General features: G+C 42.8%; 3 protein-coding genes across 3 annotated transcripts in view; 1 reads left to right on the forward strand and 2 right to left on the reverse strand.

Moving 5' to 3' along the window:
- magi2b (membrane associated guanylate kinase, WW and PDZ domain containing 2b) overlaps window positions 1-12,000 on the forward strand; it is a gene marked incomplete at its 5' end in the record, with an annotated part of 75,931 nt that extends 63,931 nt beyond the window's left edge. The window contains 11 exons of the mRNA XM_083973149.1: window positions 3,722-3,753; window positions 4,960-5,152; window positions 5,256-5,371; window positions 5,825-6,017; window positions 6,201-6,440; window positions 7,092-7,277; window positions 8,029-8,344; window positions 9,072-9,291; window positions 9,413-9,556; window positions 10,073-10,211; window positions 11,200-12,000. Of these exons, the coding sequence (XP_083829275.1) occupies window positions 3,722-3,753; window positions 4,960-5,152; window positions 5,256-5,371; window positions 5,825-6,017; window positions 6,201-6,440; window positions 7,092-7,277; window positions 8,029-8,344; window positions 9,072-9,291; window positions 9,413-9,556; window positions 10,073-10,211; window positions 11,200-11,894 (2,474 nt within the window). The 3' untranslated portion in view covers window positions 11,895-12,000. The remainder of the gene's footprint in view (window positions 1-3,721; window positions 3,754-4,959; window positions 5,153-5,255; window positions 5,372-5,824; window positions 6,018-6,200; window positions 6,441-7,091; window positions 7,278-8,028; window positions 8,345-9,071; window positions 9,292-9,412; window positions 9,557-10,072; window positions 10,212-11,199) is intronic.
- Window positions 12,001-14,930: 2,930 nt separating this feature from the next.
- On the reverse strand, window positions 14,931-21,177 carry LOC310986909 (endoplasmic reticulum-Golgi intermediate compartment protein 2-like). Its single transcript, XM_083973020.1, has 13 exons — window positions 20,700-21,177; window positions 20,469-20,577; window positions 19,909-19,955; window positions 19,736-19,803; window positions 19,611-19,651; window positions 19,218-19,319; window positions 18,989-19,081; window positions 18,767-18,822; window positions 18,515-18,613; window positions 18,320-18,417; window positions 18,066-18,228; window positions 15,713-15,792; window positions 14,931-15,573 (listed from the first exon to the last, which is right to left on the reverse strand). Exons 1-13 carry the CDS (start codon window positions 20,806-20,808, stop codon window positions 15,505-15,507), a joined length of 1,134 nt encoding a protein of 377 aa, XP_083829146.1. The 5' UTR covers window positions 20,809-21,177; the 3' UTR covers window positions 14,931-15,504.
- Window positions 21,178-21,930: 753 nt separating this feature from the next.
- Window positions 21,931-24,327, reverse strand: kxd1 (KxDL motif containing 1). Its single transcript, XM_083973286.1, has 5 exons — window positions 24,209-24,327; window positions 23,776-23,895; window positions 23,431-23,583; window positions 23,284-23,330; window positions 21,931-23,179 (listed from the first exon to the last, which is right to left on the reverse strand). The coding sequence occupies exons 2-5, from the start codon at window positions 23,871-23,873 to the stop codon at window positions 22,926-22,928; spliced, it is 552 nt and encodes a 183-aa protein (XP_083829412.1). The 5' UTR covers window positions 23,874-23,895; window positions 24,209-24,327; the 3' UTR covers window positions 21,931-22,925.
- Window positions 24,328-25,801: the final 1,474 nt, after the last annotated feature.

A 25,801-nucleotide genomic window follows, 5' to 3' on the forward strand; every position in this document is an offset into this window, starting at 1 on the left:
AATACTTGCCACATGTCAAATCCCCTGTAACAAGCTCTGCATTGTAATGAGCTGCACCTCACCACTTTTAGTTTTCTGCACACGTTCGGCGTTTTACCTTCCCTCTTGAAGTGAAAGGAGGAGACGACCACATGCCCTCAGTCTGAGAAAAATAAATCAAAATGGAGTAATAAAGTAGCCCCAAAAGAGGAATGAGAGAAAATTTCACAGTGGGGAAGTTTGAAGTGCAGAGTTCTTGTAATATTGCCAGAACAACATGGAGTGTGGCCATTTTCCCTCCTCTCCTATTTCCTGCAAGATTGGCCACCTGCGAGGAAATTAAATTGCACGGTGAAAGCTGTATTTGTTTGACATGTGCTCTTACACTCATTCTGTAAGAAGTGCTCTGGTCACAGAGTCAAAATTAGACTTAATAATAATTACATGTAGCAGCTACATAATATACTAATGAGTCCATGACCACCTGACAGACATACACAGTCAGCACTGCAATGATTTAGCATCCAGCAGCACCTGGATGAAGGTTCAGAGAGTTCAGAGACTTCCTGTCCTTTGGCCATGTAAAATTACAATGTTCACAAGTTCACCGTTTGCGTTTGATGTGCCACCCTGCAGCTGCGCGGTTCACATTTTCACGCTCATTTTGTCGTCAGGTCTGTAGATTTTTCTGGAGAGAAATTGGCCAGGAGTGAAGAGTTGATTTGCATTGTTTCTGAGACGATAACAGAACAATGAAGGGAAAATTGTAGATACGCTCTCTTTTTCATGGGTTATGTTTAATCAGGGATGGAGGTAATCAGTCTTATATGCATCTCAGGTTTAATTAATTGAAATGTGACAGGAATTATTATCACAGACCTGAAAAGCAATCAAAGACATAAGCTCTTGGTGATACATCAGACTATCGAATGGAGGAGCTGCTGGCTGGTTCGCTGACAGTGGTCTTATTGACCCAAGATTATACTACATTATCGACAAATATTGGAGATGTATTGGAAAACGGTTGCATGATCAAAGTGAATTGATTATGCTCTGTATGTTAGGTACTGTATGTAGGTGAACTTATTCAGTCACTTAAAGTCTATTGAGTCAGTGATGAGCACAAATGACTCAAGTGTTTTCAGTGGTAATAGAAAAAAATGTGTGTGTGTGTGTGTGTGTGCACTTCAGTATGCATGCAGCTGAGATCAAATGTTGTGGTGCTGAGCCCTGAAGCATCTTATGACCATGCAGAGCCGACATCTGCCACCTGGTGGTTAACCTTTGCAAAGAAACACGGTCATGTTGCCCTGTCAGATGTGCCATTTAAAGAGGCTGCTGAAATGCAATACAAATGTGAGATTGCGCTGCACGCATTAATGCAACACAACACAAATCTGTCTTCAAATATAGGCACACACGCATACATAGATACACACACACACACACACACACATACACACGCACACACAGCTTGAAATGGATATCCCTCTAAATGTTGAGCTCAACGTGACAAATGACCTCCCTTCCCCCCAAAGATACCATCTCCTTCAAAATCAGCCGTTTCTATCAAACAGCTCAAGACAACGGCCCCATGGGGACGATCATCCTGACACAGCGAGAGCCTCTGTGGCTCTCTGTGTGCCTCTCTCCTCTCTGTGGGGTGAAAAAAGGGACAAGGTCCTTTACTGTGACTCAGATGTGCAGAATGTCAGGAATGTTTAAGCATGTTTGTGTTTAGAGATGTGGGATTTTTTTTGCAGAGCACAGAAATCCCACATCTCACAGTGGAATTCAGGTTGTACACATGATTTCCGATGTGTGACTGAGAGCCTTGGTGCTCTGTGTGTAATACAGACAGGGTGTTAGACTTCTGTGTGTGTGTGTCTATGTGTGTGTGTGTGTGTGTGTGTGTGTCTATGTGTGTGTGTGTGTGTGTGTGTGTGTGTCTGAATGCTCCGCTGTAGTGTGGGCACTCTGCCAGAGCGCCGCTGAGCTCTGGTCGTGTTCACAGCTCCGTCCCGACATCCCAGTTTGAAGCGGAGCCAACCAGAGACTAGAGACATTTTGCGGCACCAATGAGGACGCAGATCATGGCTGTGAAGGAAAGGGGGTGTCCAATCAGGCCGATCTGAAGGCCTTCCAGAGCGCAGCAGGCTAGTCTGTGAGGCCGGCCTGCCAGACTGCCTGACCACTGACTCGTGAGAGAAGCCACATGAAGCCTCTCTAGCAGTCATTCATTTGTAATTCATCAGCATGCGTACGAGTGTGTGTCGCACATCCGGCACATATGCCAGTGAAGTGTACAGTATTAGCATTTAAATTAAGCTTAATGCATCTATGAGGGTGACGCCTCTATTTAATGTGAGTGGACAATTGTAGCTTGTGCTCATTTCCTTCAGTGGGTCATTAAGGGAAGTTTCATGAGGATGAGTTATTAGACTTCCTTTAAGGCGTCCCTGAAGACCCCCGAGTCCCTGCAGAATGTGCTTATTAGTCCCAACCTCCCACAGAGCCCTCCCCCTGCTGCTGCTGCCGCCACGGTCCTGAATCATTTCAGCACCACGGAGAGCTCTTCTCAAACCCCCCTCCTTCCTGCAATCATGGACGGGAGGGATTTTATTTGTTCCTCATCTTGTTCTGGTATCTTGTTGTTGTTCCTCCGTGCTCACAGCGGGGACGGAGGACATTTAGTTACAAGAGGAGAAGACCTCCAGGTATTTAAATGAGAGAGCAGAGAAGGGCTTGGATGAGAAATAGGGAAATATTAAAAGATTAAAGGCAAAAAGAATTTCCAATTCTCATTTTGTCTTCACATGGGATCTATTGTTTTTTTTTGTTTTTTTTCCTCAACAGCCCCCCTCTCCTCCCCTCCCTCACTGATTTTGCTCCGTTGTTGCCAAGTGCCCTGTCTTTCATCTCGCACATCTAAAAAGCAGGCAGATGTAGATGGAGAGTAATTCCATAAATATATTCCATCTAGTGCTCTCTGGCATTTTTCAGAAAATCTCATAAACTGAATAAATATTAAATATCTCAGGAATATTTTTACAAGCACCTACATCTGCTGAAGGACTCATCAGCGATGCTGCAGTAGTCATTCGTGCTCGATGAGCGTCTTCATGTGTCTCAACCCACATGTGTGAAGGTTCAGTAAGAATGTTTACATGAAGCAGCCATTGCATGCCCCCCCCTCTTGTCTAACTGTATGTATTTGGGTCTCTGCAGCATAAATGTAGCGTGTGTCTTTGATTCAGTGGAGTCACAGGGGAGCTGTGTTGATGAGATTGTTTTTGCGATGTAGAGTGCTCCCTGCTTCCTACATGCAGATAAAATATGACTTGCTGTGACTTGCTTTGTGTGTGTGTGTGTGTGTGAGTGCGTGTGTGTGTTTGGAGGAGGGGGGTTGGGGGGGGTCTCTGTTTTTGCCCGCAGCTAATGATGTAATTATGTTGAAAACAAACGCAACAACCAAACCCGTTTAAGAAGAGTTACACAAACAAAGTCAAAACAGAGGAATATGAAATCAGCAAACTGAGAAGGAGAACCTCTCTCACACATTGGGAAGGACGATTTTAATACTCGGATCCAATATCTCATTTATACAAACACCATGTAGGTTCTGTCAGATTTGTTTTTGTTTTGTGGTTGTAATTGTCTGTATTTTGCCATTTGATAAAGATCTGACAGATTGTCTGAGTCTGCTCTCTGCCAACTGTGTTTTCTCTCTTTTCCTCCTCAGGCCACATCTCTCCGTGGAAGGCGTCCAAGCAGGTACGATGATTGAACCAAATGTGTTTCTGCTGGTGTGTGTTCGTGTGTGACAGAGCGAAAGAGAGAGGGGCAGAGAGAGAGAAAATGTGCATCTGGGAACCAGATTTGTTTGTTGAAGCAGAGAGGGTAAGATAGCAGCACATTGGGCAGGAGTTTGTCGCTGAGGCTGCGTCGCCTCAGAGGTGATTGGCTGTTGCTTTTACTGTGACACGAACCGGCCCGTCCTGTCCTGCTTATTGGTTTGATCACATCGGACCTCTCACCTCACCAGCTGCTCAACACCTCTTCAGATTTATACTTTAACTGCACCTGTTACTGCTCCTACAATCAGCACTCATTCATGATACTAGTCAGAAGATTCGCAAATGACGAATCTCTTTCAAGTTCAAATTGTGTCATTTTCACTTCTGCCAAAAAATTTCTTTTTTTTGCTTTGTGTTACTAAATCACAACATTTCTCACGCACTGTATGAAATTGTTCTCTTACAGTGCATTAAATCCCTGTAGCCATCTGAATGCAGGAGGACACGTGTTGATGAATTGGAAGCTTCTGTCAGAGCACAGTGCCATTACACACAGCTGTCCATTGTGTTTACCTTAATCAAATTTCATGCAAATGATACCAGGCTCTTAAAAACAGTCCTTCACACACCCCACTCTGTATTCTCAACTTTCTTCCTTACAAATAAATGTTTGTAAATTTCATATTTTTTGTCACGAAATGCATCACACTGCAGGTGCTGCTGTGTCACATTTTAACGTGAGAAGGGGTGGAAATAAAATTGAAACAGTGTCGGGTTGATGTGGTCATATAAACAGCCCCATCAATATGTTTTATTATTTATTTTCTATAAAATAAAAACACCCGCCATCTGCCGCTGGCTGCAGATTTGAGCTGCTGTGTGTTCAGGTTGTGTCACTCTGCAGCATCAAGACAACTTCCTAGAAAAACCTCTTTCCGTTGTCGAGCTGTTGTCGTCACGCATCACTGTGATGGACACAGCTGTTTCAGACCAGCGACGTGACAGGCTAACGGTGACTTCATGCATCACATCACCCAGCCCCTGAGCACTTTGCATTGCTGCACCTACATGACCCAAAATAGCAGGTGTGCTTGGAGACACAGTCCATGTGTCAAAGACCTACAGCTTTAAAATAGGGTCCCTACTTTCAATTAAACATCTGTTGCCTGTGTTTTCCTTGTAGCTGACTGACCAGTGGGACCCGCATGGCAGCCCCCAGGCCACCTTGTCTGGTCCGGTCTTGCCACCTGGCACTCCCTTCCCAAACCAGCCGCAGCACCGCACATCTGTGCCTGACTCCAATGAAGGCTTCGATCTTAACAAGCCCGACCCTTACGACTTGTATGAGAAGTCGAGAGCCATTTACGAGAGCCGACGTGAGTACAGAGTCACACAACAAACGGAGAGTTATGTCACTTTAAACACATGAACATGTGAAAATCTGAAATGAGAGTCAACCTTTTTTTGTCTGTGGGTCAGGTCCAGAGTATGAAGAGGTGGAGGTGCACCTGCTGAGAGAGAAGACCGGGTTTGGCTTCCGCATCCTGGGGGGAGACGAGGCCGTGCAGGCTGTGAGTCCGGACGCCCGTGACAAGGCTCGTATGGGACGGGCTGGACCACAAACACTTTTAACTCCATGCACACCAACCTCGTCTGACCTGCACCTAAACTTATTTCACACTCTTCATCCAGTTACAGTTCACACACCTAACCAACTTACCTTCCACACACACACACACACACACACACACACACACACACACACACACACACACACACACACTTTGTCTTTCTCACGCTGTCCTGACCCACGTAACTGCTCAGTACCTCCCATACTGAAGTAATGCCTTGCTAATTTGTGCAAGTGTACAACAGCATGCAAACTGTGAGAATGTGGCAGAAGAACAATCATAAAGACTGAAAAAATGCAACCAGGACCCAAAACTAGTTTGCAAGCGAGATAAAGCAACAGTGTGTGATTCCACCGTGCGCCTGTCTCATCCTCTTCACCATCATCTATGCTGCTAATATTGATTTTCTTTGAACAGATTGTTATTGGCGCTATAATAGAGAACACTCCTGCTGAGCGTGATGGGCGACTTCGACCTGGGGATGAGCTCATTTCTGTGGATAAAAATGTGGTTGCTGGGAAACCGCACAAATACGTAATAGACTTGATGCATGCAGCTGCTCGCAACGGTCAAGTCAGCTTGACTGTGAGGAGGAGGGTGCTAATGCCTGGTGAGGACTCACTGTTGTGTTTTTCTTGGTCCTCCTGCCATTTGTTTTCTCACACTTAACTAAGACTGACAAAACTGTTGCACATATCATCAAAGTTAAAAAAAGACAACTTGGACAACTTGTGTTTTAAGTAGCTGAGCTGCTGCTTTGACTCATCATGTCTCCTTGCTTCCTTTCCTCCAGGTGAACCGTGTCCTGTGAATGGGCGCAGCCCTGGCTCAGTGTCGACACAACACAGCTCTCCACGCAGCGATGCTGCCTCAGCTTTGGGCCCTCCGGCTGTTGCTATCCCCGCTGCCACGTCTCCTTCAGAGGGAACTGCCCTGCAAACCAGTGATGTGGTCATTCACCGCAAGGAGAATGAAGGCTTCGGCTTCGTCATCATCAGCTCCCTGAACAGACCAGAGAACGCCACTGTCATCAGTGAGTTGCTTCTGTCTGAGGCCTGAAGGTTGTTACTGAGCTCACATTGAATCCTTATGAGCACCGGATGCTCAAGGATGTGATGACTGTCTTCAAGTGGTTGTTTGTGTGTTTTTGTGTTATATTTTCTGGTGCTATGTGGTATTTGTAGCAAAACTTTTAGTAATATGCAGTTCTAGTGATTTAAATGTATTATTAATATCAACTACGTATTAAGATATCTGATCAGATCTTTTTGCAAGACAACTTCCCTTTGCTCTGTCACTTCAAAGACAAAACAAGGTCAGAAGTATAATATGTGTCAAACAAATAGCCATGCAGTCAAAGAAACATCTATTGAACTCCAAAAACAATGGTGGTTTGATGGTGTTGAGAAATGTTTTACATTGAAGTTAAATTCCTCTGTTTTTCTGGATTTGGTTTTTCTAAAGTTTAAAATAAAAACAGACATCGTAGCAGTGTACAGTACCTTTGTGCATTGACAGTGCCACTTAAGGCATTTGTAACTGTAATTTTAAAGCGGCTGCACAGTCCCACAGATCTCATATGGCAAAACAATTCCTCCACTTAAAGAGCGACCTTTATCAGTGCCTTTAGAGATCTCTCTTCAGAACTGGGGTTGTCAACCACCGTGTTATTGCCTGTTTCCAGCTGTGCCTCATAAAATCGGACGTATCATTGAGGGCAGCCCTGCAGACAGATGTGGGAAGCTGAAGGTGGGCGATCGGATCCTGGCTGTGAACGGACAGTCCATCATCAGCATGCCGCATGCAGACATTGTCAAGCTCATTAAAGATGCTGGACTAACAGTCACACTGCACATCATACCAGAGGAGGGTGAGTGTCACGCTCCTTGTTAAGTTTTCTCTTTGTACTTGATGAAGACAACTCCACAAAATCATTTCCTCTTGTCCTATGAATATATTTTACTTGTCTAGGGGGGAAACATAGGCACAACATGTATTATCTGCAGTATTCTGAAGTAAATAAGTCAAAATAAGGACAGAGGGTGATGAAGAGTGATGCAGCTGCAATGTTTTGTCTGTGGTGGCACTTTACATCCATGTCTTATGACAATGACACAGTTTTCTCAATACAGGTGCATCTCAATAAATTAGCATATCGCGGAAAAGTCAATTTCCAGTAGTGCAGGTCAAATAGCCTCAACCAAGAGTACATATAGATGGACATACTTTTCAGAAGGACAACATTTCCATAAATGCTTTTTTTTTCAAATTGGTCTTCAAATTTTTTGACATATTTAATTTTAGGTCTTCATTAAATGTAAGCCATAATCATTACTAAAGACATGAAATGTTTCATTCTGTGTGTAATTAATCTATATAATGCATTAGTTTGACTTTTTGAATTGAATTACTGACATGAATAAACTTTTCCATGATATTCTGATTTATTGAGATGCACCTGTATGTGTTTTAAAACAAGGCTGCATTATTCAGCAGATAAATGCAGTACATTACATTTACAACATCCCCAGCAGATTTCCATTTTTCAGTTCATTTTAATTCTCTAGAGTTTCATCATTTTTCACCCAGGTGAACTTTCGTCTCACCCTCTGCCCCCACAGGTTCACATTCTGGGCCCAGCTCGGAGAAGCAGAGCCCCATGACCCAGAAACACAGCCCCCAGACCCAGCCCAGCCCTGTAGCCCAGCCGAGCCAAGGAGGCATCCAGCCCGGCCAAACAGCCCCTCAGCCGGGCCAGATGGCCACTCAGCCCGGCCAACCGCCTGCCCAGCCCGGTCAGACACCAGCTCAGACAAGCCAAACAGTGACTGGACCTCCTGCACCAGCAGCCTCCCAGCCCGCAGCCGCTGGAAGCCAGCAGAGCCCAGTGACCCAGCCCCCCGGCCCCCCTCCTCAGCTCTACCTCCACGATGGCAGGTAAGAGGCGTGCTAAGAGGGACGTTCCTGCTTGGACTCAGCAGGAACATTTTGTGAGATTCCCTAAAAACAGAATCTCTGAGACTGGAGGAAGGAGCGGGAGTCAAAGGTGACACACATCAAACTGTGTGAATAGACGAGAGTGTGTCGTCCTCTCCTTGCACGCCAAGTGAGTTTGGGAGAGAAAACCTGTGACTGCTGACAACTTGTGTCCCGCTCAGACTCTCAGTCTCAGGCTGGTTTCTTCTTGTTGCATAACACCACTTAGCTCTTACTGTGCCAGTGAATAATTTACCTCAAGGTCTCGCTTCTATAATGCAGGAACTCAACGATCAGACCCTGTATCAAGATTATAAAAGTGTGGGTGCGTGTGTGTGTGTGTTTGTGTGTGTGTGTGTGTGTGTGTGTGTGTGTGTGTGTGCGCGTGCATGTGAGACTCAGATCAAGACACTGAGAGAAGCACTCCCAGAGCTGTGGATTTGTGCCCATTTTACAAGTGGGAGCTTGATAAAAGTTTCAAAACACGCAGTGATATTTCCATCCTTTTGCTGGTGAGCCTCCTTGGCTGCACACACACAGCGATCCGTACACTCTCGGCCCTCACATGCCGTGTTACGCTCAAACGTTACATCTACATTTTGCTATAGGACTCCTTTGCACACAGCACAGCCTCCATCATGGCACAAACCTCCCCCTCTGATCTCAGTCTGTTTCTTGATCCTCACAGGTCAGAGGTAAAAGCCAGACAGGACGTCAAACCTGACTTCCGCCATCCTCCATTCACTGATTACAGGCAACCTCCGGTAGACTACCGCCACCCACCGGTTACTGACTATCGACAGCCACCGACGCTGGACTACAGACACCCGCCTGGCCTGCTGGACTTCAGACAGCATCCTGCGGCTGCACAGTTTCCACTGGGGATCCCTGCTGACTTCAGACCACAGGTACAGTCAGACTAGAGATTGTCTGCCTAAGCTGATGCTGCCTGGAGCATTGAGTCAACATATTTATCTGTATATATTTGCTGTCGGTCTGTTGCAAGTTCTGTGCATTTCTGTTCTGCAGGATTTCGATTACTTCACCGTGGAGCTGGAGAAAAGCGCTAAAGGTTTTGGCTTCAGCATCCGCGGAGGCAGAGAGTACAAGATGGACCTATTTGTGCTGCGTCTTGCCGAGGATGGCCCCGCTATACGTAATGGAAGGATGAGGGTGAGATGCCACGGACGAGATGATAAAAACTATGAAGATAAAATGCCCTTTTGGAGATGATTGGAATTAGTCAGTCAGTGTCAGTGATTAATCCAGTCAGATGCGCAAAAGGAATAAAATGTTTGACCTTGTTCATGAGTCATATAGATCACTGGATTTAAAGATGATAGTTTCTGCCTCTGTTCCTCTGCTATGCATATTATATGACACTTATTCCTTTGATATTCAGATATTTATTTTTAATATCCATCCCATCTTCTTCATGAGCAGATATAGCTCACAGGTTAGGAGGAGAGGAGGAAAGTAAGTAAGTGGATGAATTCATTGACTGAGTGACCCTCTGCTCACCCACAGTACCTTCTGTTCAAAGTGCATTTGAACACGGCACTTAGTGGCACTTTATTCCCCAGTTGCTCCAGTGGAGACAGTGGTTGTGCAGCAAAAGTCAACTTTACATGGATATACACCCACAGTTTGACAGGAATCGACTGTGTCCACTCTGTATGCCTCCTCCAGGTAGGGGATCAGATCATCGAGATTAACGGGGACAGCACTCGTGACATGACTCATGCCCGTGCCATTGAACTCATCAAGGCGGGAGGCAGGCGGGTGAGGCTGCTGCTAAAGAGAGGCACGGGACAGGTGCCAGAATATGGTGGGTTTCCCTCACACACGCTGATGTCTCTAATTGTCCAAATCTGTCTCTCTCATTAGTCTCTTTGCCTGATCTCTTTCTCACTGTCATACTCAAGATTCGCTGTGTGAGGTTCAACATTACTGTGTTTTAACCAGACTGGCTTCTTTCTGCAAATGCTGTATGTTTTACTCAAGAACATATTAACATGCATTAATATCTCTCTGCATTTTACTCCTCTCTATTCTTTTACTCTGTTATCTGAATCTAAACAGGTCTCTATGTGAAAAACAATTTTAAACAGTAGAATAACAACTTGCTCTCTGGCCTCCCTGTGTTGTAACCCCTCTGCTTTAAGTCTAATGATTGGTATAGGCTTTTACTTGCCTTCCCTTAGGAATGGTACCTTCCAACCTCTCCATGTGCATGAAAGGTGACACACTAAGCTCCCCCTATTTCTTCCTAATGGGCCACTCTAAAGACACGGTTTGTGAAAAACTGCACGTCTTTATCTCCATACTGATTAATCTGTGTGCTCTGGGCATGCATTCATGTGTGCATGCTCATGAGTTTATGCATGAGAAAGTAGCAGCCGTGTTTGGTGTGTGGTGTGTGGTGTGTGGTGGAGCAATATTGTTTGAAGTGACCCTTCAGATGAAATTGTGTCGTGAAGAGGGCTGTGAAGTGGACGACATCTCACAACTACAGAGATATGAGGTGTTTTCAGAGCTGTCTGTCTGTAGAAGTGTAGATTAGACTTATAAGATATCGTCCCAGAAACGTGTGGAATCGGGTGTTTGCTGCTCTCACAAATTTGCATGCAAGTTTTCCTAACATTATTTCAGGATGTGGTGTGTCGCTGTGTTGATGTGGACATCTTTCACTCTCTCTCTCTCTCTGCCTTTTCCTCTCCTCTCTGTCTTTCTCTCTCTCTGTGTGCATGTGCATGCCGGTTGTGCCTGTTTTTTCATCTCAGTCCACCTGAGTGTGCTTTGTTCCTCCCGTACAGACTGTGGCGGCCCCTGGGATCCCCTTTCTACAGCCCACTCTGCCCTGCAGGAAGTGACCCTTGAACCCCACGCAAATCCATTGCTCTCATCCCATCCAGCCTCAGCCCCAGACTCCCCTCATCAGCTCCCTCTAGAGGCCACAGTGTGCATGGCAGACAAAGCTCCACAGCTGACAGACCACGGCTCCATTAGGGGGGCTACAGGTGGCAGGTCCACCCAGCAGAAGTGCATCATCAGGGGGCAGGGAACCCCTCAGGGGTCTGGAGAGGTGGACTGTGGACCAGGCGACAGACAGCCTCGGGCTTTGCCTACTAAAGCTGTCCAGGGGAGGTCTGTTGAAAGACGAGAGAGGCAGAGGGAGGCTTGCTCCCCCTGCTGCGAGAGAAAGGGTCTGCACACACAGGCGGTGAGCTCTGTCTGGCCCTGGGACACATATGTGAGTGTGAATTCAAACGGAGCCTCTCTGGCCGGTGGAGATGGACACGTCAGCCTCCAGGAGAGGCTGGTGTCCAGAGGTCTGTTTGCCAGAGAAGAGGAGAGGGCCAGCGGCCACGGTGGGCTCTGCTGCCCCACTAAAACTATGGAAGACCCTCCTGCGAGGAGTGCAGCTGCCTCCCCTGGGCCCTGGAACGTCCCTGGGTCTGATAAACTGCCTGGCACCCTGAGGTCCTGGACCTCCACAGTAAGCAGGTAGAATGGATCTAGCTGGTTTTGACTGGATCACACTTTCTGGCTCCTCATTCAGTCCGCCGTTGGATGAGCAGTGAATCTCCCTCGCTCTTTCTCTCTCTTTCTGTCCTGTTTTCTTCTCCATCTACTTCTGAAATCATATTTTTGTTTCATTTGTTCTTATGAGATGATTATTACACCCACCACCTTAAAACGCAGAGGAACTTTCACAGCTATTGTAACATACTGTAATAAACCCAGATGGAGGCATTTTGGACCCTCGGTCATGAAAGCTGATGTTCTGATCACTAATGAAACCCCCGATGTCTGATCCTGAGTGGAGCTGTGCTTTTGATGCGTACTTTTAAACTGCTCATCCGTGTCTGGCACAGATTGGTTAGTGTAACATGACCTCAGATGGAACAAGGTTCCTCACAGGAGAGACATATGTACATCCGAGAGGTTTACTTTTGCTCCATTTTCTCTGCACAGTGGGAAGAATGAGACTAGAAATCTGTCAGATGGAAGAAGTGACGCTGAAACTCCTGGAGGACATCATGGCAGTGACCCGAGCAACAGCCTGGTTAACGTGACATATGTTAAGATCTCACACGCCTACCAATATATCATATACTGTAAATGTAAAGATGTGAAAAATATGTACATTTGGTAAACTCAAAAAACATACCTGTGGGTGTTTTTTTTGAGGCCGTGTTGTAGTTAGAAACATTGTAAAGAAAAGAGAAAAAAACAAACACCAGGACAGTATTTTAGGATCACTATTTCCATGGCCTCGTCTATGACTACATATCAAAGACTGTGCAAGTCACCAAACCCAGACTGCTGAGAGAGGCAGCAGTCGTGTGCATGGATGTAAACCACCATGTCATTAAACAGGGACTCACATGTCTTTTTAGAGGTAGAGTATAGAGAGGACATCCTCTGTGGAGCTGCCTGGTCGGTACTCAAGTGAGACAAAGAAGATCGTTTTGTTTTTTCATCAAAATTGAACTTTTTGAGTGACTGACAACAGTTGGCTTAGTAAGAATAATAATACTGTTCTGAGTTATGTACACGACGACGCGATCACGAGTCAACCATGCAATCATTGTGCAGATTTATAAGCTGTGCTGTATTCATTTGATGCTCAACGGAAATTTTTTTTGTCCAGTCTATATTTCCCATTTCTATGCCTTTTACTGTGCTACGTGTACCACATCACTGTGGGAGAGGGGCATCGGTGCGGTGGGAAGAGGAGGCCGATGGTTATGAGGTGGGGCAGAGTGCCTTACTCAAACTAATGCAGAGCTGTTGCCGTTTGTGATTCGTTTTGGGAACTGAATGCAAAACAGATGTTTGTGACCATGCACACATATCAGCAAACTGTTGAGTTGTGGAGCCTGTTTTCTTCAGACTTAATACCAAGCAGTATATATACAGTTATTTGATGCACTCTCAGCTGTATAGCTTATCAATGTCAATGATTGCCATTGTCCCCTAGTGTCGAGGAGGAGATAAAATGTAGCCTGTAGCATTACATCCTCCTCTTAGAGAGTCATCGGGGAGAGTCGAGCTGTGAACGTTTATCCAGACAGGGTTATTATCGAAGTGGAACATGGTTTCTGTTGTGTCAGATGAGTGTTATTTCAGCTTTATTCGTCTATTCCACACATTCACAGGCAGTGACAATGCTCTGAATTTGAACCCGTTATCTGAAGATGAAGATCTGTGAAACATCAATTCAATCACAAAGTTCTGTCGCCGCCGGCAGCGTCGAGGCTTGCTGCTATTAAACCAAGACAACACAGATGAAGTCACTGTCCCTCTGCATTTCTCCAGTTTGATATGATCCAACCATTGCTCTCAATAAGATATTCACTCTCATTTAAAAGAAACCACCAGAACTTCTGAGTACGAGAGCATCACATGAGTTAAGATAAATAATCATGATGGACTGTGACAATGTGACCGAATGCAGCACGATGGCAGAGCTAAGTTGTAAACTGGTGCAGACCGACGTGGTTAAGCTGCTTTTAGCGAGACACCTGCAGACTGGGACACTAGTGAGACCTTTGTGCATACAACATCATCAGGACTGGACTTGACTTGCACTGGTTTCTGGGTAAAACATGTGGTCTGGATGTTTCTGAGCTGACTTGAAAAGTTGAACATTGATAAACTGTTTAACATGTTAGTGAGGAGCATGAGAACATGCCGCTAGGCTGTAGAAATGTGTTTACTGTATGTAGGTGAAAGAATCCGTCATCCAGCCCTCTGTCTTCATCCAGGCCGTCCCCCTGCCTGCTGTGAGTGATTTTGTATACAGAAACAAAAAAAAACTGCGTTATTGGAACCTGTGAAGGATGGCACGTTCATAAATCCCCATTAAGATCAAGTATAACTGTGTAGTGTTAATTGTGTACTATTCACCTTGTACAGCTGTATTCCTACAAATATGGTTTACTGTATCATTGATACTGTAGTTTCAAAGACGTGAACAACTATTTTTATGAAATGCGACAGTACTGATATATTACATTTTGCTAAAAAACAAAAAACTTGTTTACTGAAAGATATTCTGAAATACTGTCAAATAAACTCTTGACATGGTGTAAAATATTCTTTTCTAGAGATTGTTTTACTAATAATCACAGTGAAGAGTTTAGAGCTGAAATGATTCATCAATTAATCAATTGAGAGAAAATGAATGGCCAGCAATGCTGACGATCGATTAATGGTTGTGATTGTTTATCCAGTTCCAGTTTTCAGATGTGAATACTTACTGCTTTGTTGTCTCATATAAAATTGAATATTTTCAGGATTAAGACTATTTATCAGACCAAATAAGAGCATTTGTCTTATAGACAACACACCGATTGGCATGTTAAGCGTTTATGAAAAGTAATATTTGCAGCTCTGGGTGGGATTATACCAGAACATAAATACTAATAATCAATTCATAACAAATCGGAAGTGGAATTTATTTAACAAATCAGCCTCATAATTTAAACAGAGTGCAATACAGGTACACTATTATGGAACAACTTCAGAACCCTTTTAGTCTTTTTGCACAATTCCTCTTTATTAGCCCTGCACACCCACACAGCTTCTTCCTTCACTGTAGCTGATTAGAGCTCTTTTCAGCTTCGGGTTGTGCAGATCCGAAGTGGAGAGTTTTCTGAGGTCACCCAACTGAATGAAGAATCTGTTTTCTTCATGGGTAAAAACCAAATCTGTCAATGAGGAGTGGACACAAAAAATATAACCCAGAAAAAAAAGGTCAGAATAAATGAAAACCCCTGAGTGAGTATGATGGGAGATTTAATACCAGGTACCGTTCCTTTAATGACATGAGACGTACAACTGTTAGGATGTGAATACTTAATGCTGTCTGGTGCGGGCTTCCAGTGAAAGTGACAGAAAATTAAATTGGAGGTATTGATTACAATACTGTCCAGGTGGGTGAACAGTTATGTCTATAAAGATTTTTTTTTTTTTTAAGATAAAAAATATTTACACAGGGACACATTTTCTGATAAAAAAAACAACAACTTGTAAACATTTTCCCAGCATGTCATTGCTGATTAGTGGATTAGGCCAAGACGGTGAGCTGTCATTCGGCTGCAGCTGGTCTCTCATTGTTGTGGGTAATTTTCTGTAGGAGCTGAGGTTTCGCCGTTTTCTTGCACATTCGGAGGAGCCTCCTGAGAAGAGAGACCGGAGAGATTAATAATGACAACTCCAAAAAAGGGTTCAACTGCTCTTGTCTTTTTGCAAATGGGTTTTAATTAAAAGGTAATTACTCGTCTTGTCTGCGAGGTTCACGGTCATGGATTTGCTTACCTTGAGATGACTGTAGACTCCCATTTGGAAACGACAGCAAACTACATCAACCAGGAAGCCGACCATACTGTGGAGCATACCTGCAAGCGAGAGACAGAGATCTAACATTTAGACGCTGAAGTTCGTGACAGCTCAGACGAGGTGAAATTAGCTCGGCTGAAGCTGTGAAGTGTGTTGGCTGCGGCTTTTATAGGAGGAGATGTCAAGTCCAAGAACACGTCTGTATTTGACAGAAATCCATAAATAAAACACAAGCATGACTTCTCTCCTTCCAAGCTGTTTAACACAATTTAATCAAGACTAAATGTCGACCCTCGCAAGCCGAGTGGTTCTCAACTCATCACCTCCCATCATCCTCAGTGTTTGCTTCTATTTGTGCACTATACTACATACAATAATACACAAACATGGCAGCTGTTAATGTGAACTGGTAGTTATCTGTTTTTAATACACTGGTGTCTGTACACTAGCTGCAGTGGCAAAGGTGCCAACAAAGAGAAGAAAAGATTTTTTTATTTTTTTAAAATCTCAATTAGCCTTTTCCTGGTTAAAGCAGATATCAGTGGAATGTTTTTGTTAATATAAGTCCTAAATAGTCCTATTTTCCGTCAGCAATCACTTACATGAAGTATTTCAGCCTAAACACGAGTCTCTCCGTCACTCTGCTCTGCTGTAACCCGAGGAGAAAATTTTCCTTGTGGGATACAAGTGTTATCCAATGAGGAGAGAGAACAGCATGAAGGGCTGTGTGTGCAGCCAAGGGATGCGCGTGAATGTGGTGACGTAGCACGAGGACCAATTGATGCCTGACAAGGGCGGGGGCTGCTAACTCATGGTGCGTTCAAAGAAACTCGTACTTTGTGTTTTTCCTTCCTGTGAAGTCATACCAGTTCGATCTGGTACGAGTTCACGGGTCGGAAGTTACGAGTGGCCGTTATAGGGAACTTTCACAGACAACAGGATGGTAAAAACACGAGCTACGGGTTACCTGGAACGCTACCAAGTCGTAGTTGTGACTTGAAGCTGTAACTTACGGTTTCAAAAGCCTGCCTTGAACGCAGCATTAGCCGAAACGGCCGTGAAGCTGATATCTGCTTTAAATAAAGATAAATAAATATTTTTTTTTAAAAGTCCACTATATTATCTAGCAACAATAGCATCACTTTTGACTAGAAAATAAATAAAGGTGAAATAAATGTTCACTACCATGGATTATTCATCTTTAACATGTTTTACATCTCTGTAAGTTGATTATCATGTTTACAGTCGATGGCTGTCCAGAACTCAGGAAAGCAATATAAAGTTTCCTTACAGTTTCAGTGGTCAGCACTTAAAGCAGAAGTAAGTGAAATATTTGTGTTAATATAAGTCTTAAATAGTTATATCTTCCGACAGCAATCACTTACATAGAGTGTTTGGACTGAAACACGGGTCTCTCAGTCCCTCTGCTCTGCTCTGAGCCGAAGAGAAAACATTTATCGTATCCTACAGTTTTTATCCAATGAGGAGAGAGAGCGGCATGCAGGGCTGTGTGTGCAGCCAAGGAACGCCGTGAATGTGGTGACGTAGCGACGAGGACTGTTATGGTGCGTTCAAGGAAACTCTTATTTTTCCGACCGTGAAGTGGTACCAGTTCGATCTGGTACGAGTTCACCGGTCGGAAGTTACGAGTGGCCGTTATAGTGACTTTCACCGGTAAAACAGGTCGGAAAAACACGAGTGGGTTGCCTGGAACGCTACAAAGTCGTAAGTTGTGACTTGAAGCTGTAATTTATTATTTCAAAAGCCTGCCTGGAACGCAGCATTAGCGAAAACGACCGGATCACTCACTTCTGCTTTAAAGGTGTACAGAAAAGAAATTTGAATTTGAGCCCACTTTGGGTCATAAAATTAATGTGATAACTCATCTTTCAGACGTTGTAGGCCAAACTTTGTGCAAAATTCTATTTTTGAGTAAATCCGGGATGAAAGTGTGTATTTTTTTTTTCGCATTGGATAATGCAGGCGCACGGATTATACGTCAGCCTGTACACGATTCACCAGCCACTGATATTGGATCCGTCATCCGTCATTCAAACGTCTGAGACACGCACACACACACGGAGCTCGGGCTCGCCCCAAACTTTGAATATCCCGCCCGCTCGATAACGACCAATCAAATTCGTTTTCCTCACTCGGGTAAACTCGTGTTGCAGCTCGTGACAACTCGGCGCGACAAACAGGACAAACGGCCATTTCTGTACACCTTTAAGATTGTGGGGTAAGACACGATAAAGCTGCACTGAGGTCTGTGAACAAAATGTGTATCTGGTTCTCAATGAGATGTTTTAGCAGCTTAAAGAGTTTCTCTCACCTGTGGTGGAGAAAATTCCTCCAACGATGCCACAGAGTCTGACGAGGAACTGCCAGAGGGGCATGTGCTGCTCGGTGACTTTGACCATTAGTGAGTTGATATCATACTTCATAAAGATCCCTGAGACACCATGGCTGCCTGCAGCATGGTTTATTGCTCGATCCTGAGGTGGAACAACAGGAGGAATACAAACACATTAACCACACTGACATAATACACTTCATATACAGACATAAAAAAAAAAGAAAACCTACCCGTTCAGTGACTGAGTACTGATGTGTGTCAGCAGAGATCTTGTAGGTATTCAGCTTGGTTGGCACAATGGTGACAAAGTATTGAAACATGTGATTGGCTGGAGAGAATCAGTGGAAACAAAAGCAAATCAAATCAAATGTAAATACATGTAAATAAAGCTCGTAACAAATGCGTGTTTGGCAGCACAGACGCACCATCTGGGGTGACTTTCTCTGTGCCGTCCAGTGGGTTGATGATCCCAGGTATCTCTTCTCCAAAGGACAGGTGGTCGATCCGGTGAGAGAAGTTATAAGCTGTAGCACAGCACCGAAACAAAACAGTTACCCTCTGCATTTCATGTGTCAGTGCGACCAAAACTTTGTACAGAGTGTAAACATAATCGGTAAAAGTATGAGAGCATTAAGTAGATATGTGCTACCGTTATGTTAAAGAGAAAATACACTCACAATCATGGCTGACTAGAGCAGCTAGATGGGCGTGGCCTCTGGGGTGAGGGATGGACCTGTGGAGGGATAAAAGTTAAACCATGTTTTGTCTGTTTGTCTCTGTTTGAATACCAAAGAGTTAGAACAATTGGTAAAACATGCACAGGTCTAATTCTTGTGTTCCCTGTAGACAGATTATCAATACACCATTATGATCATGTTCATAAACAAATGTATACATACTTTCCAACAGTAATATGGAAATTTCCTGCCACCTTGTTGACATACATATGTCCATGTATCCTGCAGGCAGTGAGGGAAGTGGCGCCGTCCTCACTGCGCGGGAAAGAGAGAAACACAATATGAACCGGATCATTTTGTTATTATAATATATGGAGGGTTGAATATTTCACTGTAATCCGTTTTTCGAACATCTCTCAACTCCACACATCTTATCTTTAAGATCCTGTACCTTTGCTGTTGACCAGGACGATTTCCTTTTAGTGCGCTCTTGAAGAGCACATCCTGCAGAGAGTGCTCCACTCTCAGGCGCTCCTGAATTACCAAAAGGGTCCTGACAGTGAGAGAGAAAAATTAGGAAAACAAGGACTCACTAAAAAACAATTGATCGGATAATACAGTACTAAAAGTTTAAAATCTTTACAAATTAGAAAGAAAAAAAAACACATTGCACTACTGGGCTTACTGGTTAGTATAGGTAGCAAATAACTTATGATGTTTGTTTTAATTACTGCTACAGCTTATTTACTAACTTAATTTAGTTCTACTTTCAATAAGAGTGAGAGAGATCATGGACTGTATTATCTGCCACGTTAAACGTCCAAAAAGTTACTTTGAATCTTACATGTGCCACAGCCTTTGCTCAGGGGAGAGTTCAAAGTTGACCTAAAATGTGGAAAATAAAACTGTCACACAATTGTAAAGCTCCTCAAATTCATTATTCAGTAAATCATAGGAGCTCATACTCACTGGTTCATATTTTAAGCCATCAGATGCAATCATGGTCTCTGCCAGATCCAGAACATCGGCACCTAAATCTATATTTATGGACACACACAAATCAAAAACATTTCACAATACCTATCTCTACCAAATACATTATAGAGTAAGATACAAATTAAATGTAAATGTTTTGTACTTACATTGGCATCTCATCGCAACTGTAATGTCAACATTTATCCTGAGTTTACTGTAAGTGAAGAGCAGATGCAGGACACTGGTCAGTTTATTAATCCTAACCCGAACACCCCTGTAATAAAGTCCAACTTTATCACAATGCTCAGTGTTGTTCAAAGTGACTTAAACAGGTGTTTATTACGCTGTGTGATCGTTTAAGTTGATGTTGTACATGGTGCTGTTGAATCAAATTGCATGAGGTAAAACTAATATATAAAAACAGCACTGCAAGAGATCCTCACTTCATGATTATTATAAAATGTCAAGTTTTTGTTTCAATTGTGTAAGAGGTACAGAGGTGTGTCTGTCATATGTGTTTGGCCCACCTCATTCATTTAATATACATGAGCTTAACAGACACACCTCTCTACCTCTTACACAATTGAAACAAAAACTTGACATTTTATAATAATCATGAAGTGAGGATCTCTTGCAGTGCTGTTTTTATATATTAGTTGTACCGGATTGGTCCTAATAAACTAGCAAATAGTGCAATAATAATAATAACAACATCTTTGTTTCTCACCTGCTGAAGTCTTTGTCCACCTCATATTCATACATCATCCATGTGTTTCTGTACACGAAGAACTCCAGAAAGGCAAGTATGGCCATGAGAGTGAAGGCGATCAGAGACACTGGTGGGGACAGAATCGCCATTAAAAAAAAAAAAAGAAGAAGCTGAATGAACGATACAGCTGCGGTTGTTTCACAGCTGTGTAGTGGTGTGTGTGTGTGTGCCTGTGTGCCTGTGACCTACCTGTCCCACCGCTGGCCGTGGACTCCACGTAGCTCTCGGGAACTTTGGGGAAGGCGTCCAGCTCCTTGACCAGAGTCAGAGCCTTCTTCCTGGTGAGCCTCCTCATCATCGGAGCGGTGTTACCTGACCCGGAGCAGCAGCAGCGGCAGCAGCACCTTCATATAGCGGACGTTGCTTAGCAGCTGTCAGTCAGTCAGTCAGTCAGTCAGTCATACGTTCGTCGGCTCGGCGCTGACGTCGACCATGTTACTGTAACGTTAACAACCGGGCTAACCGTTAACGTCAACTGCCTACGTCGTTAGTTAGCGCATTTAAAACATAACCGTCGGCTTCAACGGCGGAACACAACGGTGTAGCGTCTCTCTTTCTTCAAAGCAGGAAAAACCCAGAAAGAAACACTCAAATCCGATGATGTTTCCGGTGAGTGTTGTGGTGGTGGAGGCAAAGATAGCAGCTAACAGTAGTGTGTGTTTGGTGGTTTGACCCCATTGTCTGCTGACAAAACTGCCCCGGCTCGGACTTAGCGCCCTCTGCCGGTGGTACACGTAACGTATTTCTAATGTTTTAAAACAGCTTGAAACATTGTGAGACAACAGGGGGGAAATCCAAGAGACTGTGACCATGAGCTTATAAAATGCATTTAATAGCATGTATTTCAACACCAGCGACAGCAGAACAAACAAAAAAAAAAACATGGTGAAATCTGTTTTCTCTTCGTTGCATTTACTTTTCCGGTATAACCTGGGCCAGGCCGGAATAACCTGATTAACCTGAATTAACCACGTCTTACTTTTTTTTTTTTTTTTGTGAACACCTCATCCTCAGAACAAGTAATCTTAATCACGATTTACTTCAACACAGTTTCAACAAAAGGTTGACACAAACTACCATGACAGTAGGGTTTATTTCAGGACTGTTGTAGTAGTGGACCACATTGTTTTTTTTTAGGTTATTGTGTTCCTAATGAGAGTGATTCAATACATTGTTAAGGCATATTATCATATGTGAAGTTAGTCAAAACTGGATTACAACCTGGGCAAAGCAGGCTCCACTAGCAGGGCCATGGACCCTGTGTGAAATGTTAACCCTAACCCTAACATACAATTATAGGAGCGGCTCCTCCCCAATGTTTAGGGCAAAAGGAGCTGTCTGACCTGTAAATCTTGTGCTTTGTGTACAGTATGGAATATCACATGGATGAATTATGACTGTATTAGTCTTATTCTTTTAACATATCCACAGATACCATATTACGCAATATCAATACTAAGCATAAGCATCATCTAAAAACAACCTCAAAGTAAATATTTAGACTATCTGTGGGTGAGACTATTCTGAATATTTTCATATTACCAAAATAAAGTTACAATGAATTGCTACACAATAAACCTTGGGCTTTGGAAACAGTAGCTTACATTTTGGGCATTGCAGTTTGCCAAATGTAAACATCTCATTCTTCAGCTTCAATGGTTCATCACACTTCATCACTACACTCTCTCTGCTTTCAGTGAGATTTTTCAAATCCACAGATTAAAAGTTAGATGTAACAATATGCCAAAGATAACAAAGGAAGTCAAGTCTATGTTGGATCTCCCTCTTTAAATCAAAACTGTATCTTTAATGGGTAGCAGTATTGAGGAGTGGTCAAAACATTCAGTAACACAACCTGTCTCTACTAGTGATAACAGTGATGCACAGTACAACAATTATTTGTACCACAATATCAATACTAGCTGCTAACAAACCCTAATTAGCTTTTTTTTTCAGATTGAGAACACCAACTTTTGGCTTTCAAGTAACATCAATCATGAGACATTGTGAAACCTCTTCACTCCCTTCAAAACCCCAAAACACATGAAATGTACTTGTAAAACACGAGTGAGGGTTTACTGGTTGACTGTCAACAAGACAGGTGTATTTATAGTATGTATAGTTGCATATATATATACTATACATCTTCAAGTATTATCTGCATTATTTTAGTGCTGTGCAGGTGTAGGACAATAAGCATGCCAACATGTATCCAGTGTCAGTTCATAGCCATCTATAACATCAAGGTTATGATGCATTTTCCAACAGACAGGTTAATGACTGGAAAAGTCAGCAAATATTGCAGAGGCCAACACAAACTGAAATATGCCACATGACCTCCTGCAAAAATAGTTTTATGAATGAAGCTCAGTTTCAAACGACTGAAATAATTCCTTCAGAAAATGTCTCTATGCTCTATTCTGCAGGTACAGAATCAGGACCTTCGTCACGTAGCATGGAGGCGACCGGCACGTCGGAGGTGGGCGTGTCAGGCGGCTCTTGGGAGAGATCTTCTGAGCATCTGCTCACAGTGGGTGAGATCACATCTGGACTTGTGTCACATGACTCTGTGCTCTGCTCCGAAGTGGCTGTTGCAATTGTTGTAGCAACACTGGGGGGAACAGGGCCAAACTCATCGTCGTCATCCTCCAGAATTGGTGACTGAATATCTGTCAAAAAAAAAAGAAAGAAATGACATTTGAATGAGCTGATTTGGGGAAGTTGATTGTGTTGTGTGTATGAAATAATGAATGGGAAGAAAAAGCTTACTTACTGCTGAAAGCATCTGGATACTGCTTAGCTATCTTCCCTTTTAACGTCCTGGAGACGCAGAGGAGACCAGAAAAGTAATTAATAATCAAAAATCAAGTTTGTGTATTTGTGTTTGGATGTTTGCACTGCTGGGGTAGTCAGTGTTTACCTGATCCTCCTGAAGATGCTGTCCAGATCTTTCTTCATCTCCACAAGAGTGCGGGTGTGGAGCATAAAGTGTTCGTTCATTTGCTGCAGCCGCACGTTAGAAAGCCCATTGAAGTTGATCAGCATTTCGTTAGTTTTCTCAAAGCGGTCCAGCCTGTTTCAACAATAAGTCAGCAAAAGCAACAACAATCAATCGGTTTGCAAAGAGCAAGGTAATACATGGCAATATCACAGTCATATATTCAAGTGAACTAACCTTCACCACACAGCACAACACACAATTTCATACTTAGCTACATCAATAAACACGGAAGCCACATGTAGGTAATCAGAGCACAGCACTCACATGTGTCTCTGAGCCTGGATGATGGCGTTGACATCCTCAGAGTTGACCATGCTCAGCATCCTGCCGCAGAACACGCCGGATGCTGTGGGCTCCGCCATGACGAGGACCACCACGAAAAACCTGGGAAAACAAACTTTGATTCAGAAATGTGCGACCAGTAATGTATCACAGCATCACAAAGATACAGACCGTATAAGAGCACTGCACCACAGCGAAAGCTTCATGATAAAAACTATTTAGTGCTGAAATCTGTATTAACAGCTGGTTATATTAAATCGCATTCAATTTTCTCCAGATTAAACTCCAGCTGGTTATTTTTCTCCGAGAAATTTTCGACACAAGAGCTTGTACCAGTGTGTAACTTTTCACGAAATTACCCCGTTACCTCACAGGCTAAACCAACAACCGGAGCTGCAGCATCTATATTACCTACCACAAGTTCCGCGATGTTGTTTTTCCTTCTGATTAAATAACAGATTTTAAACTACATCTGCAGCCTAAAGCTACACCTGACAGCTGGCTATAAAACAAAAACACAGCACTTCCTTATTTTTTTAACTTCCGGTCATAGGACCATCGTTTCCGGCGGGTTGTTTTTCTTTTTTTCCCCTCATTTCTTTATTTAAAACTGTGTAAATTACAAATGTACACCATTAAAAGACGTGATGCAGTAGTTCTTTAGGAGCTGATTTGTAGAGCTGATGATTATATAGGGATTATATTATAACATCAAAAATCAATGTGTAACACACTTCAAAGCTACATAATATGTAAATCAATATCAGATTTCTAGTAGTATTTTTTATTCTACATTCTTTTTTCCTTTCTACCAATATATTGGTACCATTACCAATATATTTCAAAATAACATAACTATAGATAATGATTATCAATCAATACTGAAAATCTCTCTGACATATTTAATGTGTATTTTTACTTTTTACTGGTTACTTGAAACCTTAAATCAGATGTGATGTATATGATGTCACTGCAATTAAAGTTAATATTTTAGGAAACATAGTCAATAATTCCTAATATAACTTTATGGTTAACAGAAATAGGATCTTTGCCACTGAGTTCATGTTTACCCACTTACCCATCTTATACTAATACAATTAGTAACTCCATACTTCCAGAAAAACTCACAAAATTACTTTTATTGAGGGACAAGTAAAAAAAGTACATGATGTATAAAAAATACAAAACCGCTTTGTCTAACTTGTAAGCTAAGTAAATGCATAGCAACAATACATGCAAGTCTAGAGTTAGATATCCTACTGTTCTGTAACATTTTAAGCTACAGGCTAAACAGGGGAAAAGTACAGTTTGGTTGCAAACTATCATTTCTTTCACTCTACATGATACAGATTCAAAATGATGATACAGAATAAGTTAGGTTGCACGCAACTCAACTGGTGAGTAAATAAATACTTAACATCATTTCACAAATATTGACAACCGGTAATTCAACACAACGTTAAACAAAGCTTGTGTGAGAATTACATTCGATTTCTGATGTACAAAAAACCATGCTAGGCATAAGCTAAAGATGAGAAGAGTTCTGAGTATTACACTTCTAAGTGGGGATGCAGTGATATAAATAAATATGAAATAAATAAATAATGAAACCCTTATAAGAGCCAAATAGCTCACCCAACCCCTTATGTACATAACACACCCCCCGCTCCCAACTACAACATCACATGTATGAAATTTCATATTAGTGTTTGATTTTAGAATACCATAAACATACATACAAATGACCTCGGACAAGCACAAGTGTCCATAGAAAACCTGCATTGATTTGACATTGGGTGAATTTCAATGTGCTTTGGCTTTCATTTGATAAATAAAGTAATATTAGGCTATATATCACAACACATTTGTGGTATATAAGAGGCAATGGCATAGAATTTCAGCTTGTATAAAGTTTTTTACCGTATACTGACCAGGAATGAGGGAAATTACTGATATTGAGATTGATATTGCTGAATGACTATAGACCGATTGTGTTTTGCTGTCGTAT

This window comes from Trachurus trachurus, assembly GCF_905171665.1.
Source record: "Trachurus trachurus genome assembly, chromosome: 6".
Classification (NCBI taxonomy): domain Eukaryota; kingdom Metazoa; phylum Chordata; class Actinopteri; order Carangiformes; family Carangidae; genus Trachurus; species Trachurus trachurus.